This window comes from Pelodiscus sinensis, chromosome 12 (assembly GCF_049634645.1).
Source record: "Pelodiscus sinensis isolate JC-2024 chromosome 12, ASM4963464v1, whole genome shotgun sequence".
Lineage (NCBI taxonomy): Eukaryota > Metazoa > Chordata > Testudines > Trionychidae > Pelodiscus > Pelodiscus sinensis.
In genome coordinates this window covers 45,673,601-45,689,674 of record NC_134722.1, presented here as the reverse complement: position 1 = coordinate 45,689,674, position 16,074 = coordinate 45,673,601, and the positions used below count along the sequence as shown (strand labels likewise).

Sequence of the window (16,074 nt, the reverse complement as noted above, 5' to 3'; positions counted from 1 at the left end):
CCAATTCCTTCAGTCTTCCTTCATAGCTCATGTTTTCTAGACATTTAATCATTTTTGTTGCTCTTCTCTAGACCTTCTCCAATTTCTCCACACCTTTCTTGAAAAGTAATGCCCAAAACTGAACACAGTATTCCAGTTGAGGCCTAAACAGTGCAGAGTCGAGCGGAAGAATGACTTCTCGTGTCTTGCTCCCAACACTCCTGTTAATGCAGCCCAGAATCATGTTTGCTTTTTTTTTTTTTTTTGCAACAGTGTCACACTGTTGACTCATATTTAGCTTGTGGTGCAGGATGACTTTGTTGAGGGGTGAGGTTGGGGAGTGTCTTATCCCGGGCTGCCCCTCAATTTTAGCCCTTTTAAGAGTGGGGCTCAGCCTTCTCCCAAGGCTGCTCACACACCCCCTTCACCCAGTGCTAACTCAGCATCCCTATACCAGTCTGTTAGTGACAATGTAGCTCTGAGGCCTAGTACCTGGGTGGGTCCCCTCTGTTAGAGACAATACATCCCCAAGGCCTAGTCCAGAAATAAGTCCCCTCTATTAGTGCCAATACGGCCAAGAGGCCCAGTCCAAAAGTCAGTCCCTTCTATTAGAGACAATACGACTCTGAGGCGTTGGCCCGAAGTCAGTCCCTTCTATTACGACAATACAGCCTGGAGCCCTGGTCCTTCTCTTAGAGGCAATATGGCCCAGAGGCCTAGTCTAGAGGTAAGTCCCCTCTATTAGAGACAATATGGTTCAGCGGCCTTATTTAGAGGTAGGACCCTCCTATTAGAGGCATTACAGCCCAGAGGCCTAGTCCCGAGAGAAGTCCCTCCTATTAGAGGCAATACGGCCCAGAGGTCTAGACCTGAGATATACCTCCAAATTTCTATGGCACTGGCTTGTTGTGGAGGGGTACGGGACCCGGGCCCTCCCGCTCCACTGGGTCCCAGCCCAGGGCCCTGTTGGTGGTGGTGCAACCCAATGCCTGCTCCGCGGGATGCCTACTGCAACACGCTGAGCACCCGGAGGACAATCCCCCATCCTGGGTTGCTGCACTTTCCTTGTGTTGCTTAGGGGTAGCGTCCTTTCCAGCGGCCTCCCTGGCTGCAGCTGCTGCTGGAGGTTCCAGCTGGCTCCACCCCCCTGGGTCTGGCACTCCCTCCCTGCTGCCTCCCCCTTCTGCAGTCAGCCCTGACCAAGTGGCTCCAGAGGCTTTTATACTCAGTTTCCCCTGGGAGCATGCCCAGTAGAGCTGTGGCAATGTGGCCCTTTTAGCCAGCAGGGCCAGGGCAACTCCCTGGTTCTCAGTGCGGGGTTGATACACCCCGGCACAGACCCCTCGATCCCTTTGTGCTGTGTCCTTCCTAGACGGTCGCTTCCCATTCTGTATGCATGAAACTGATTGTTCCATCCTAAGTGGAGCATTTTGCATTTGTCTTTATTAAACTTCATCCTGTTTACCTCAGACCATTTCTCCAGTTTGTCCAGGTCATTTTGAATTATGACCCTGTCCTGCAAAGCACTTGCAACCCCTCCCAGCTTGGTATCATCTGCAAACTTGATAAGAGTCCTCTCTATGCCGATATCTAAATTGTTGATGAAGATATTGAACAGAACCAGTCCCAGAAACAGACCCCTGCAGAACCCCACTTGTTATGTCCTTCCAGCATGACTGTGAACCATGAATAACTACTCTCTGAGAATGATTATCCAACCAGTTGCATTTCCCTGATTGTTTTATAAGGTCACGCAAGACCGTATCAAATGCTTCACTGAAGTCTAGGTATACCATGTCCACTGCTTCTCCCTGATCCACAAGACTTATTATCTTATCAGAGAAAACTGTCAGATTGGTTTGACATGATTTGTTCTTTACAAATCCATGCTGGCTCTTTCCTATCACCTTATTATCTTCCAGATGTTTGCAGATGAATTCCTTAATTTTTTGCTCCATTATCTTCCCTGGCACAGAAGTTAAACTGACTGGTCTGTAGTTTCCTAGGTTGTTCTTATTTCTCTTTTTATAGATAGGCCCTAGATTTGCCCTTTTCCAGTCTTCTGGAATCTCTCCCAACTTCCATGACTTTTCAAAGATGATAGCTAAAGGCTCAGATACCTCCTCTATTAGCTCCTTGAGAATTCTAAGATGCATTTCATCAGGTCCTAGTGACTTGCAGACATCTAACTTTTCTAAGTAATTTTTAATTTGTTCTGTTTTTTTTTATTTTAACTTCTAAACCTACCCCATCGCCAGTACCACTCACTATGTTATGCATCCTGTCACCATTCATCTTCTTGACGAAAACCGAAACAAAGAAGTCATTAAGCACTTCTGCCATATTCAAGTTTTCTGTTGTTGTTTCTCCCTCTTCACTCATCAATTGGCCTACCCTGTCCTTTGTCTTCCTGTTGCTTCTAATACATTTGTAAAATGTCTTCTTGCTACCCTTTATGTCTCTAGTTAGATTGATATCTTTTTGTGCCTTTGCCTTTTTAATCTCGCCCCTGCATATCTGTGTTGTTTGCTTATATTCATCCTTTGTAATTTGACCTAGTTTCCACTTTTATATGACTCCTGCTTAATGGAGAGGCATGATTGGTTAGATCATTCTATTACAATTCTGTTAGCCAAATTTTTAGTAAAATAATTGGTCAAGGTTGAGCTAAGCAGGACTCAAGTTTCACTGTGTAAACTGGGGTCCAAAAGGAATTTTTTTGGGAACCAACTTCAGGATGCAGCTCCAAGATCAGAGCTGCCAGACCTCCAATCTGTGTATTGGTATTTTGGAGTTACAGTAAAAAAAAAAAGTTATTTTTCTTTAACAAAATTCTTGAAAATTCTATCAAATGACAGCTCTTCTACTCCTCACAGACACAATAAATCAATCTCTAAACGCTCTCCTGTTGACTCCAGCACTCCACCAGCGTAAGAAGAGTAGGCAGAGTCGACGGGAGAGCAGTACCTGCCAACCTTACCACTCAGAAGAGGCTGTGGTAAGTACATAGACATCAGTGACATTATTATTATTTGTATAGCTGAACTCATGTTGCTTAGATCAACAGCAGGGGTTAGTGTAGACAAAGGCTCAGAGGCTAAAGCTAAGGGCTCGTTTAGACTTAGGGTTGCCAGATGGTTTAACAAAAAACACTGAACTCCCCCCCCCCCCCCAAAAAAATACTGGGAAAAAATTCTGTTGAGAAAAAAAAGGGGGGAGACCAAAGATGTCGAGCAATAAAAAAAAAGGGGGTGTTGTGCCTTTAAATGGTCCCGCGCTCTTCACTCACTCCCGCCAGACGCGGCAGAGGAAAATTGTCCTCGCCGGGCTTCCGTCCAAGGGAAACAGGAAATACCGGACATTTCACATGTCTGGTATTTTTTTTTACCGGACGGAGGACCTGAATAACAGACAGTCCGGGCGAAAACCAGACACCTGGCAACCTTACTTAAACTGCAGAGCTGAACCATGATGTCACTGGTTACAAGACAACCAAGCCTTCTGATTCAGTTTTTGCTGTAACGCAGGTGGGCCTCGCAACAGCAAGATAACAAGACGACACACAAATTAACATAATTAACACAGGACAAAACCTCACTAGGAAAACATTTAATGAAATAAAAAGGGATAAATGCAATAGGTGGAAATGAAACTTACAAACAAGGTAATCCAGCCATTATAACCTTCCTCGTGGCGAGCCCAGCAGCTCCTGGAGAAAACAGCCGAGAGGCCTTGAGGGAAATTTGACCAGCCAGACCACACATGGGTCACTGAACACAAGCAGGAAGAAGATGCTACCTTTCTTGCCAGCAGCTCTTACGGTTAGGTCAACCCACTCTGTGTACCGTTTCCAGGGACTGCTGTGGGAGAACAGGGACTATATCAGACATTAAATTTGAGATACTCGGCCAGGCGAGGGTCCTTGCACAATTTCTCGTCCAGTTCCATGTATTTCTGTGGTGCCATCTCTTTGTGTCTAAAGAAGGGAACCAGAAGCTGATGAGATTAAGTGGAATATTTTCAGATGATGAAATTATCAAACAATTGACAGGCAAAGCCCCCGTGAATATCTACTTGCAGAGCTCCCTTAAATCACTCCAGTAGGACTGACACACATTCCTTTAACACAGGCGTGGGCAATAACTTTTGATGGGGAGCCACTCCAAGATTGCGGAAAGTGGTCTTTTCCATGATATGAATGGAGGAGATGCGGGGTCTGGGATGGAGGTTGGGTGCAGAAGGGAGCCCGGGGTAAGGGATTGGGGTGCAGGAGGGAGACAGGAGTCTGGGAGGGAGTTGGGATGAAGCAGGCTGTTGTGACCTAGGGCAGGGGACTGGAGTGCAGGGGCTTGGGATGTGACCTAAGGTAGGAGGGGATTGTGATCTAAGGCAGGAGTTTGGGTATGTTGCGTGGGGAGGCAGATAATTGGGGCAGGAAAGGGCTGAGGTGCCAGAAGCAGGCTGTGGCCAAGAGACTTTACTTGTCAGCTGCCAAATTAGCCTGTCTGCCTGCAGAGCTTAAAATGTTTCCCAGCTGGCCAGCCTGCTGGCCATGTGCTTCGTGAATAACTGAGCAAGGAGAAGGGGTGTGATTTGTGTTAGCTGCCTGTTATTCTAACAAGCAGCTCCCATTGGCTGGTTTCTGGGAATGGGAATGTGCTGGGGGCAGGGCAGCTCCTAAAACTTCTCCCTTCACCTCCAGTTTTAAAACAGAAACGGAACCCTGCAGCCACGTTTCTGCAGGGGCTGCGGGGCAAGCAGAGGAGCCTGTCTGGGGCTCCCCGCTGCCTCTGTGGGCCAGATCCGGTGGCTTGGCAGGCTGGATCTGGGTCATGGGCTATATTTTGCCCAGGCCTGATTTAACACCTGTTAAGCCGTATTTCCAGAATGTGAATCCGGAACATGGCATCAGAGCAGTAGGTTAGGTAGGCATCCTCGTCCTCCAAGGTCATAGAGAGCTGGTTTTGCTGGTACCACTGTTGTTTCTTTTGTAACTCCTGTGTCTCCTGATGGGAAGAAGGTACAAATCAGTCTCAGAGATAGATAGATAGATAGATAGGTAGATAGATAGATGGGTGTATAGGGATAGATAGCTAGATAGCTAGATAGATAGATAGATGGGTGTATGGGGATAGATAGATAGAAGGTATGTGTGGGGATAGATAGGTAGATAGATAGATAGAGGGGGTGTATGGGGATAGACAGATAGATTAAATTAGATAGAGATCAAGAACGTAGCATATCAAGGCCAAAAGAAGGAAAAAAGAGCGTAGTAGAAAAAGAAATATACTAAATTGGAAGCAAAGAATGGGATGAGGACATGGAGAACACAAAACAAACTAGGAAAAAGAAAGGAAGAAGAGAGAAATGTGTAGAGCGCCGCCTCCTTGAGGATAAGACATTGGGGGTCAAATTCTGTTCTGCTATGAGCTAGTACAAATCCATTGAATTTGCTCCGAGGGCTATTCTGCCCTATGTTGTCCTTGGGCAAAGACAGAGCAACACGAGGGCATGTATGCAGCCTCCCTGGACTAAGATGTTGGCAGAGTGCTGCTTTTTCACCTGCTGTAAAATGGAGGGAGAGCCCCATGTGGTCCCCTCCCGGAGCAAAGGCGCCCCGATGCACTGCTGGAGCCAAGGAGTGGACCATGCGAAAGGGGGCGTGACCTTCTCAAAGCGAGCCTGGATGAAGTTGGCCTTCTCAATGAGCCGGTGCTTGAAATCAGTCAGGCAGTCTTCCTTGAGGCGGAGGGCTTGCCACTTGGTCATCTTCTCTGTGCTGCCCATTTGAATCAGGAAGGGTGCCAGGTAATCTAGGTCCTGCTCCACTTGTCTCTGTCTCTCTTCTTGCATCAGACGCTCCTGGAGGGGAAGGGAGAGAAGAACAAGTGCCCCAAACATCCCTGTGTAGGGCTCTAGCATCGCAACATGCAGTGTTGCTGTCTTCTCCCCTCCTTCCTTCCCTCCCTCCCTCCCTCCCTCGTTCCCCCCTGCTCTGGGACATAACTACTCTCCGAGGTCTGACCAGACCGCTTGCTTTTCACCAGCTGTTTCTTATACCACCCGTTTCCCAGCAGAACTCCCAACCTGATTCTTATTCTGTTACCTAGTTTTTGGCTGTGGCTTTCAACAACTCACCCATTCCCCTAGAACACTGAGCTTGTCCCAGACATGAAATGTCATCTCTGGCGTGGGAAGGGCCCCTCAAAGTACACTGCCCTCTAGGGTTGAAGTGGTTCAGAGTGGAGGGTTGTGTTGCATTTGAAACCTTTCTCAGTGATGTCCGCCTAGTTGACAAATATTTGCTTCTGGATAGCTCTCAATTTGTTCTTCAGTCCATAGGTACCTGACACAAAATCTTGTGTCTCTTTTGGTTACCTTTCTCATCGGGGTGCATAAGAACAGAACATAAGAACAGCCATAGGTCCAGCTAGCCCAATATGCTGTCTGCTGACAGTGGCCAATACAAGATGCCCCAGAGGGAGGGAACACAATAGGTAATCCTCATGTGATCCCTCCCCTGTCACCCACCTCCAGAGAAACAGAGGCTAGGGACACCATTCCTACCCATCCTGGCTAATAGCCATTGATGGACCTAACCTCCATGAATCTATCTAGCTCTTTTTTGAACCCAGTTAAAGTTCTAGCCTTCACCGCATCCTCTGGCAAGGAGTTCCACAAGTTGACTGTGTGCTGAGTGAAGAAAAAGTATTGTTCCTGGAATTTATTATTGTGCCCAGAACACAATCCACACAAAATAAACATCTTGCCGACAAGTGGAATTTGAAAACAAGCCCCATAACAACCTGTGATAGCTAGACTGGAATTTTGTCCAGAAAATACACATGGCATGAATTCCTCAAGAGATACCCTGGGCTAGAATCAATACTGATGTTATAAATGCCAAACTGTCAAACCATCTATTCCAAATCTGGTACTCAGGGAACAAGTTGATATTTCCCTAACAAAATGAACCTTGGCTATGGAGCTGGTTTGGAATTAGCAAACTCCTCACTTAGCTCCAACTACAATTAGTTTCATTATTATGAATGATTTTATGTATTGTATTAAACTCAATCTGGGTGTGATTTTGTTGATGACATGGTTCTTCCAGAAAGTCATAGGCAAAGGAGCCAGATCTTCAACTAATACAAATTGTAGCTTCGTGGAAGTCAACAGAGGTATGCCGATTCCCACCAGCCCAGGATCTCAGCCAGGGAGTTTTAATGGCACTAGAATGGTCTCTAGGGATAGTTCCTCAGAAGGGAAGAATTTGAGCTGGGATTTCTTTGACCTCCAGTAATGAACTCTGAATCCAATCCTAAAAAACCTTATCTGGATTCTTGCTGATCCACTTAAAGACACTAGGCTTATCTCAGGGTATGTCTACACTACCCTCCTAGTTCGAACTAGGAGGGTAATGTAGGCATACCGCACTTGCAAATGAAGCCCGGGATTTGAATTTCCCGGGCTTCATTTGCATAAGCGGGGAGCCGCCATTTTTAAATCCTCACTTGTTCGAACCCCGTGTAGCGCGGCTACACGGGGCTCGAACTAGGTAGTTCGGACTAGGTTCCTATTCCGAACTACCGGTACACCTCGTGGAACTACCGGTAGTTCGGAATAGGAACCTAGTCCAAACTACCTAGTTCGAGCCCCGTGTAGCCGCGCTACACGGGGTTCGAACAAGCGGGGATTTAAAAATGGCGGCTTCCCGCTTATGCAAATGAAGCCCGGGAAATTCAAATCCCGGGCTTCATTTGCAAGTGCGGTATGCCTACATTACCCCGCTAGTTTGAACTAGCGGGGTAGTGTAGACATACCCTCATGGTTCCTACTAAACCCCACCTTTAGTACAAGAGATAGAAATTGGGATCAAAAGTTATGGTTGTTATTAGACACTGCTGCCTACCATCGTCTCTCGATGTTGTTTGCTCTTTTCATTCCTTTCTGTATCATACATAGAAACCGTCAGCTTGTTGGTAGCTGCTTCTTCCTCCCGGATCTTGAGAATTTCTAACACCTTCAGTGAAATCAGAAAAGCAAAGATCTCGTGACATTTCCTCAAAGCATGAAGCCCTCCTCTTGACTGTCTGCTTCAAAGAACATATGCCTGGTCAGTATGCAAAGACGGTGGCACTGCATGACGGTGTAAGCTTGTATCCATTTTCGCTAGGGAGCGGCATGTATCTGTTCATGGGCTGAGGATATATTGGCCAAAAGAGCAGCATTTTTAAAGAGTACTAATAAGAACTTTATTTCTGTTGCCTCATTGACTATGTCTAGACAGCAGTACTTTTCTGGTATCCTGGAAAAGCAATGCTGCGTCCAAGGAATGCGTCCGCTTTTCCAATTTTTTTTTTTGAAAAGTGGACGCTCTCTTTCGCCATCCCTGTAAACCTCGTTTGACAAGGAAGAAGGGATGGCTCGAAAGAGCAGGTTTGTCTGAAATCTGGTGCCGTGTAGACGCGCCAAATTTCGGAAAAGCCTCTTCTGGCAGAAACGCGGAAAAAGATCCGTAAATTTCTGTTTCCGACATTACTTTGTCATCTAGGCGTAGCCATACTCTTTGATGGAATTACCAAAAGTATTCCTCGTTACGGAGCCTAAACGTAAACAATGTGAACAATGGGGTTATAGTTCCATTGAGCTATTGTGATGACTATGAACCTCCGGAGCGAAAGATGGGTGTCCCCAAAGCCCATTGATGGAATTACAGATCCATAAATCTTACCCGAGTATTTTGTGACCCTCTACTTTGCCATCAGACTGGCACCACAGTCCTTTTCATTACCTAACCAACTGCTATAGGGATTTCGTCAAAGTAGTTTTCTCACGTTCCGATCCAGCGGTCTTCTCTTCAAAGCTGCAATAGCTCTGCTCGGTCAGTCCCTCGCAACCAGTGCCATGGAAGTGGGGTTTGGTGCATGCAGTTGCAATGGGTTACCGATTGCAATCCATCTCTTTTAAGGTAATTTGTCCTTTACTACAGAGGTAAGCACCTAGATGCTATGGCCTTGGCTACCTTAGAAGTGCTTAGTTAGCAATTAGATTGTAATCTCTTGGGCATCCTCTTCTTTCCTGCTCTGGTCAGCAGGCAAATGGCAGATGTGCTGCTAGCTATCCCACTACGGACCCTCTCTGTTGCAGCCCTTTTATGCCCTGTCCCTAGAAAGTGGAAGGAGAGCCGAGGAGGAGTCTTCACAAAAATCCCAAAGACTGATTTCCACCGAACAAAGGCAAGCCATGGTTTGTATATTCTGGGCTGGGGACCAGCACCGTGTCATCGGAACTGATCACTGAGATACTGGATAATATTGGACCACATGACATGATGTGAAGAGATGGTTAGTTGCACCTAGTTCTAACGTCTAACATACGTTGGTGTTAGCAAGGAGATTTCCCCCATCACCTCTGTTTCAGACTCCCAGACTTGATGCCTCAGGTGCTTTTCTGCATCCATTAGCTTCAGCATCATTTCATAGAGATGCAGCAGCTTCTTGTTCTTCTGAAAAGACCCCACCTAAAGACAAAAGCACCAGTGTTGGATGCAGAGTCTTCTAGACACATGGAACCAGATCGTCATAAGAACATAAGAATGGCCAGACTGGGTCAAACTAAAGGTCCCCCTAGCCCAGTGTCCTCTCTGCCGACAGTGGCCAATGCCAGATATCCCAGAGGGAGTGAACACAACAGGGAATCATCAAGTGATCCCTCCCCTGTCATCCATTCCCAGACTCTGACAAACAGAGGCCAGGGACACCATTCCTGCCCATTCTGGCTGATTAATATTGATGGACCTAACTCCATGAATCTATCTAGTTCTTTTTTGAACCCTGTTAAGTCCTGGTCTTCACGATATCCTCTGGCAAGGAGTTCCACAGGTTGGCTGTGTGCTGCATGAAGAAAAACTTCCTTTGTTTGTTTTAAACCTGCTGCCTATTACTTTCATTCGGTGACCCCTAGTTCTTACATTGTGGAAATAAGTAAATAACTTTTCCGTATTCTCTTTTTCCACACCAGTCATGATTTGACAAACCTCTATCATATCCCCCCTTCGTCTCCTCTTTTCCACCCTGAAAAGCCCCAGTCTCTTTAATGTCTCTTCATATGGGACCCGTTCCAAGCCCCTAATCATTTTTGTTGCCCTTTTCTGAAGTTTTTCCAATGCCAAGCTAGCTTTTTTGAGATGAGGCAACTGCATCTGCACGCAGTATTCAGGATGTGGGCATACCATGGTTTTATATAGAGGCAGTAAGATATTCTCGGTCTTATTCTCGATCCCTTTTTTATCTTCAGTTGGTTAGTAACTGACACATTTCCACTGACTTCAATAGAGCTACGCTGATTTACACCATCTGAGAATCTGGCGCATGGTTAATAGTTAATTTAGCTCTGTCTAGGGTTTGAATCTAACACTTCACTGTGGCTGGCAGTATATTGTTCCTCTCTTTGTTGCTGCTGTGTGGCTAGAATCAGTTTTCCGCCCACTTGAGGTCACAGGACAGCAGCCCCGGGGCAGCAGTTTGCACGCTCTTTGCAAAGCGACAAAAATGACAGACTTTTTCAAAAGCATCCAGATTGTAGGAAAAAAATACATCACCTGGGCAAACTAATGGATGGAGAGTTTAGGACAAATGGTAACAACACACAGCAAATCCATCATAGAAATGGAGATAGAACCCATGGAATTTTGACTTCTTGTGCCCTTAATTGCTCCCCCAAGAGAGAAATGCCGAAAAGAGGTTTCATCTTTCCCTTCCTAAAGTGCCAGCTTGGATCCTCAGAACCATGGAAATTGTCTTCTCAAATTCTGAGTCAGACTTCCAGCTTCTCTTTGTGCCTTTTGGGACTGGAAACCTCCAATTCATTGGCATACCTGGTAGCTGATGCACATATCGGAGGTCATGATGATCTTGTTTCCTTTATTATCTTCCTCCTTTTGTTTGATGAACTCCTTCTTCGAGGCCGTGATGTAACTGTCCTTGCAATGATACGTCAGCATAATCCGCTCCTCCGAGATCATAAAGATGCGCTCTGCTACATCGTCATCAGCTGGCTTTTGGGTGTTTCTACGGAACTGCTCCTTGATTTGCTGGGGGTGGTGGTGGGAAGAAGAGATGCAAACAGGTCAGAAGTGAACAGATGGCCTAGAAAAATGACAAGATCGGGGAGGTTTGAATGGACCAGGCGGGAAACAGACACCCCAGGAGAAAACTGAGCCCTACTCCAAATCCAAGCTCTAAATAAGACGATAACGGCTTTGCTCAGACTCGGAACTACGATGCCCTCCCACCTGTGACTGCAGTGTAGCAGAGAAGGAGCAGAGCCAGCGCTGCTTGGGGTTGCTGCTTACAGGAGCAGATTCCACCCTTCAGGTACAAGAGCAGAGCTGGACCATGTGTAAGGGGACTGTTACCCCTTACTAAAACTCTGTGGGAGTTTTTTGGTTTGCCAGCTCCCAGTTTCAGAAGGGACATGAGTCTGACAGACCCCAGAGACAATGGAAAGCAGCCAACACTCCAGCTCAGCCTGATTGACAGGTTGGACAGGCCAGTGAGGAAGGGGAGAGGCCAGGCCCCGTCCTCCCTGTGACCTGGGATTGTTCTGGCTCTCTCTGAGCAAACAGAGAGCTGAGACGCAGCCCAAGGAGTGCAAGCTGTGTGCTGAGGGGCAGTTTTTGCAGCAGCTGAGCCAGACACACACAGCTCAAGGAGCGCCGACCCTGTGTTGAGCAGCAGACTGGCAGTGCTCAGAGAGCCAAAAGGAACAGAGAAGCAATGCAAGAAGCTAGAGACTGGCCAAGCAGCTCAGCCTGCAGCTGGATGTGGTGAGCAGCGGGGAACTGCAAAGTGTGGGGAGAGGCTCTGGACTGGGAGAGGGGTCTGGCCACTTGGAGCTTGAGGCTGTGTGGTCACTGCCAGAGCAAGCGTGTCCAGCCTGCAGCCCCACCCCCCCCTGCAGCACATCCAAGGCCTCTAAGGAAGAGACTGTGGACTGTCCTTACACTCTGCAGGCTGCTGTTTTGATGTCCCTGTGCTACAGAGCAGGGCTGTGTGTTCTCATTTAACCTTTCTCAGTTTTTCTTATTCTTTTCTCTTTAATCAGTTGATGTTTAATAAATTGTATTTGCTTTGAACCTTATGAAGTGATCACTGGGCCAAGAAGGCCTGCAGTGTAAAGAGAGCACCTCGGAGTGGGGACACCCTAACTCCTGCCCCTAGTGACTACAAGGTCGGGGATTAAGCCCCAGGAAACCTGGGCCCAGCCTTGTTGGGGTTTCAAGGGCTCTGCTACTCAGGAGGGTGGAGGGGGAGCCCTCAGGAACAGGGGAGCCGTGGGGTAAAGGAAGTGGGAGCGGGGACTCAGATCCTTTCGCTGGTTCATTTCACCGGGGTGGTATAAAAGCCAGGAAAGTTCCCCACAATAGCGGGATCATTCCCCCGCTTACACATGCGCTCCATGTGGCATTATACCTCGGAGAAGCACAGTTCCTCCAGGAATTCCCTGCACACAGGGGGGAAAGGATGCAACCTTCCCCTTTGAACACCAGTCCAAGCACCAGACGCCTTGCATAGCGTCGGGAAAGGGTCATTCTTATGCAGGGGTGGGCAAAAGGGCCTCTGTGGGTCGGATCCAGCCCGCCAAGTCCCTAAGACCAATTAGGGCCTGTGGTGCTTTGAAGTGCCGCAGGGTGGGAGCAGAGCAAAGGAAGCTTCATGCACTCCCCTGCTCCTAGGCTTCCCGTGTTCCCCCGCCCCTAGGCTCTGATTGGTCTGGGGGTGGGGGAGCGTGCCAAGCCTCTTCCAGGGCATGGGAGCCTAATGGGAAGGGAGGGCAAAGGGGCTCCCTCACTCCCAGACTAATCATGGTCTGGAGGTGGGAAGTCCCGCCCCTTCCTGTTTAGGCCATGTCCCTTCCGGGGTGGCTTGGGGCTACTTCAAAAATTTTTGAAGTGGCCCCCGGGCAAAAATTGTTGCCCACCCCTGCTCTTATGGCTCTAATTCAAGAAAGCACTTAAGCACAAGGCCGACTTTAAGTCCATGCTTAGCATCATTCAATAGTTGGGGGTGCTTCCCAGAATTAGGGTTTATAAGACTCCCTAGGAATGACATGGTGCAAATCCGAGTGCTGGCGATATTGCTTAGCATTATGGGCACGTTTCATAACAAAACCCCAAAGCTGGCTAGTGTCGGGGCTGAACACAGACACACCCCCAGTGGGGCATTTTGGAACCCGGGCGAATGTTTTTGTCCAAACTCCTAGCTAAATCGTGGTTGCTCCAGGGAGTCACGGTGGGGTATCTGGCTCAGACTAGCCCCCATCCTTTCACTTGTTTGGAGTTTTCCCTTGGCGGTGCCAAGTGGAAATGAAACTGAACCTTCACCCGGAATCCCATGGACTGAAATTGGGAGGTTCTGAATAGCTCGCATATTGGTACCAAGATGGGCCGGGCATTCGATTCAGTGTTAGCGACGAGCATCTGTGCTCTTTTTGTCTTTTTGCCAAACATCGCGTGCCGGTAGTGCAGGAAATCTGACCGCCCTTCAAAGTATTCCGTCATCTCTTTGGCATTTTCAACCCGTTTTTGAAGGCCGTCTACTCGTGTCTCGCTGTAAAACTCCATGGTGCGCTCTGTCTCCGGCTCCATCGTTTTGTAGGTGTGGGCTAGGAGAGTCAGAGATACTGTATGAACCTCAAAAGGTGACGATGACAGCACTGGTTGATACACTTGCCAAATATTACTTGGCACGAGCGGGCAGCATGCCGTGGGACGGGACTTTGTGACTGCCCCACCAGCCATCACAGAACCTGAATGACCCATGCAGGAGAGTAAGAGAATGTGGAACATCCTGTACTCCCATGCACTGGAATGCTGTGACTAACGGCACTGAAGGACAGCAGCATCCGCCCGGCCACCCCATCCTGCACACCTCTGGGCTGGGAGTAGGCGGAGCCTTGATTTCCCCCCGGAGATCGCCATGTGGATAGCTACCTAGGTTGGAGATATATGCTGCACTAGGTCCGTGGCTGATACTGGGTATATCTGCCCGGAGCCGGGGAAAAGCAGGAAACAAATAGTGAGTTTAAGACTTGTCAAACAGGAAAGTTTTACCAGTTACGCCAGTATAATTATACTGGTCCAATTAAACCAGTCGTTATATGGCTGTTTTCAGGTTAGCTTAACCCCCTTCTAAAGCAATAAAGAGTAAATTGAAAAGAAGCTACTGGAGTTTATCTATTTATCCCCACACACCAGCTCTATCTATCTATCTATCTATCTATCTATCTATCTATCTATCTATCTATCTATCTATCTATCTATCTATCTATCTATCTATCTATCTATCTATCCTGGGAGGCGGGGGGAGTTAACAAGGCTGCAGGGGGATGCTCCGCACCCATCAGTTTTTCCCTAGGAGTTGGTGCCTATGCTGCCTGTTATAAAGGGGGCCTCTCCAGACTCAGAATACCCCGGGATCGGGAAGGTGCCGCTTTGGCTTCCCCTCCCCTGGGCTGCAGGTTGTGAATGTCCCCCCCTCCGTTTCTTGTGCTGTAGCTAGTGCTTAGAGAGGCCCTAGACCAGGGCTACTCAACCTTGGAAGCCCTGGGGGCTACAACAATACTCACAGCACATGCCGGGGGCGGCAACGTAAGTATGGTTGTGTGTACATGCAAATGTATATGCAAATGTACATGCAAATGTACATGCAAATGTATATGCAAATAGCTTCGTTCACACTGATGGGCATGAATGCAAAATTAAGGCAAGACTACACAACACACAGGCCCCGGTTAAGTCAGTTCTAGGGTTGCCAGGTGTCCAGTATTGTGGCTTCTGTCTGGTAAAACCCCCAGAAAATACCGGTATTTTCTGTTTCTCTCAGATGGAAGGCCACTTGGGACATTCTTTCCCTGCCACGTCTGCTGGGGAGTGTGGGGATTTAAAGGGGCCGTGACTCTTTTTTTTTTTGCCCAACCAATTTTTTCCCCGCCATGTTTGGTATTTTTTATGAAAGTATCTGGCAACCCTAGTCAGCTCTGCTGATATTAATAAAATGCACTATTTACCACTTCCACCCATCTGACAGCACTTTTCATGAGCAATGATGGTCCAGGAATTGAACGACTAAAACACAACTTGTCAGAAGACCGTTATATTGACTACTTTTTTGTTCCGGCTTCACAACAGCCTAGGAATTTAACTACTAAAATACTTATCAACCCAAACTGTCCCGCGGGCTGCAAACAAATGGCCACGGGCCACATGTGAGCCATGGGCTGCGTGTTGAGTAGCCCTGCTCTAGAATGAAGCTTGGAAGAGCCTTTCTTGCTAGAGGATTTGGTTTTGCTGAACCGGTGACTGTGTCCAGCTGTTTATAGTCCCATCCTGGGGCATCCCCCACCAAACCTAGGCGGAACTGTCCCAGAGTGCAGCGCCCCCTGGAGGAGGAGGGGGCAGTTTGTGTACCTTTGAGTCCCTGGACATGTCCCGGACTGAAGTACTCTGTCGTCACCTCGGTTTTTTTATTCAGTTGTCTCATGTTCATCATGTCCTCTCGGTTTTTGAACCACTCCTTGACCTCCAGCACCCGGGTACCTGGCAGGAGAAAAACCTCATGGCACGAGCCTGTGGCCCCTTGGAAATCCAACACATCAGATATTCCCTGGCAACAGAACTCAGGAGGGAGGGGAGAAAAAGATCACAGAACTGGCATCAAAGGAGAATGCTGGGGAAAGGAGGCTGGGGGTGCAAGCCAGGATCTCCACCCTGTGTCCTGGACCAGCTGCTTCAGGATATGGCTTAGAGATAAAGAAACGCTATTAGTTAAGCATAACATACCGTCCCCTTTGCTCTCATAGGGATTTCCCTGCGTGACTCCCATTCACATCAGTGGAAGTAGGCGCATCCTTTACAGTAGCTCTCTTAGCATTATACCTCTGTTTCTCTGCAGGAGCAAAATACAGGCAACTCCTGCCCACAGCTGAGGACTTGATCCTGAGAGGCACTGAGTGCTCTCGGCTGATCCTGCAGCGCACGTCAGCCGGTGCTTGGTGTCAAATGGGGCAGTGGAAAGGATCACCAAGTGCTTT

General features: G+C 47.9%; 1 protein-coding gene across 5 annotated transcripts in view; it reads right to left on the bottom strand.

Moving 5' to 3' along the window:
• Positions 1-3,573: 3,573 nt before the first annotated feature.
• Positions 3,574-16,074, bottom strand: part of DRC7 (dynein regulatory complex subunit 7) — a 31,355-nt gene continuing 18,854 nt past the window's right edge. For 4 of the 5 annotated variants that reach the window (XM_075940430.1, XM_075940431.1, XM_025181707.2 and 1 more), the window contains exons 11-18: positions 15,452-15,580; positions 13,421-13,647; positions 10,859-11,074; positions 9,392-9,502; positions 7,892-8,002; positions 5,542-5,841; positions 4,846-4,985; positions 3,574-3,955 (exon numbers count right to left, since the gene is read on the bottom strand). In XM_075940430.1, the coding sequence (XP_075796545.1) occupies positions 3,862-3,955; positions 4,846-4,985; positions 5,542-5,841; positions 7,892-8,002; positions 9,392-9,502; positions 10,859-11,074; positions 13,421-13,647; positions 15,452-15,580 (1,328 nt within the window). In that variant the 3' untranslated portion in view covers positions 3,574-3,861. The remainder of the gene's footprint in view (positions 3,956-4,845; positions 4,986-5,541; positions 5,842-7,891; positions 8,003-9,391; positions 9,503-10,858; positions 11,075-13,420; positions 13,648-15,451; positions 15,581-16,074) is intronic. The other variant, XM_075940432.1, reaches the window with a different exon arrangement.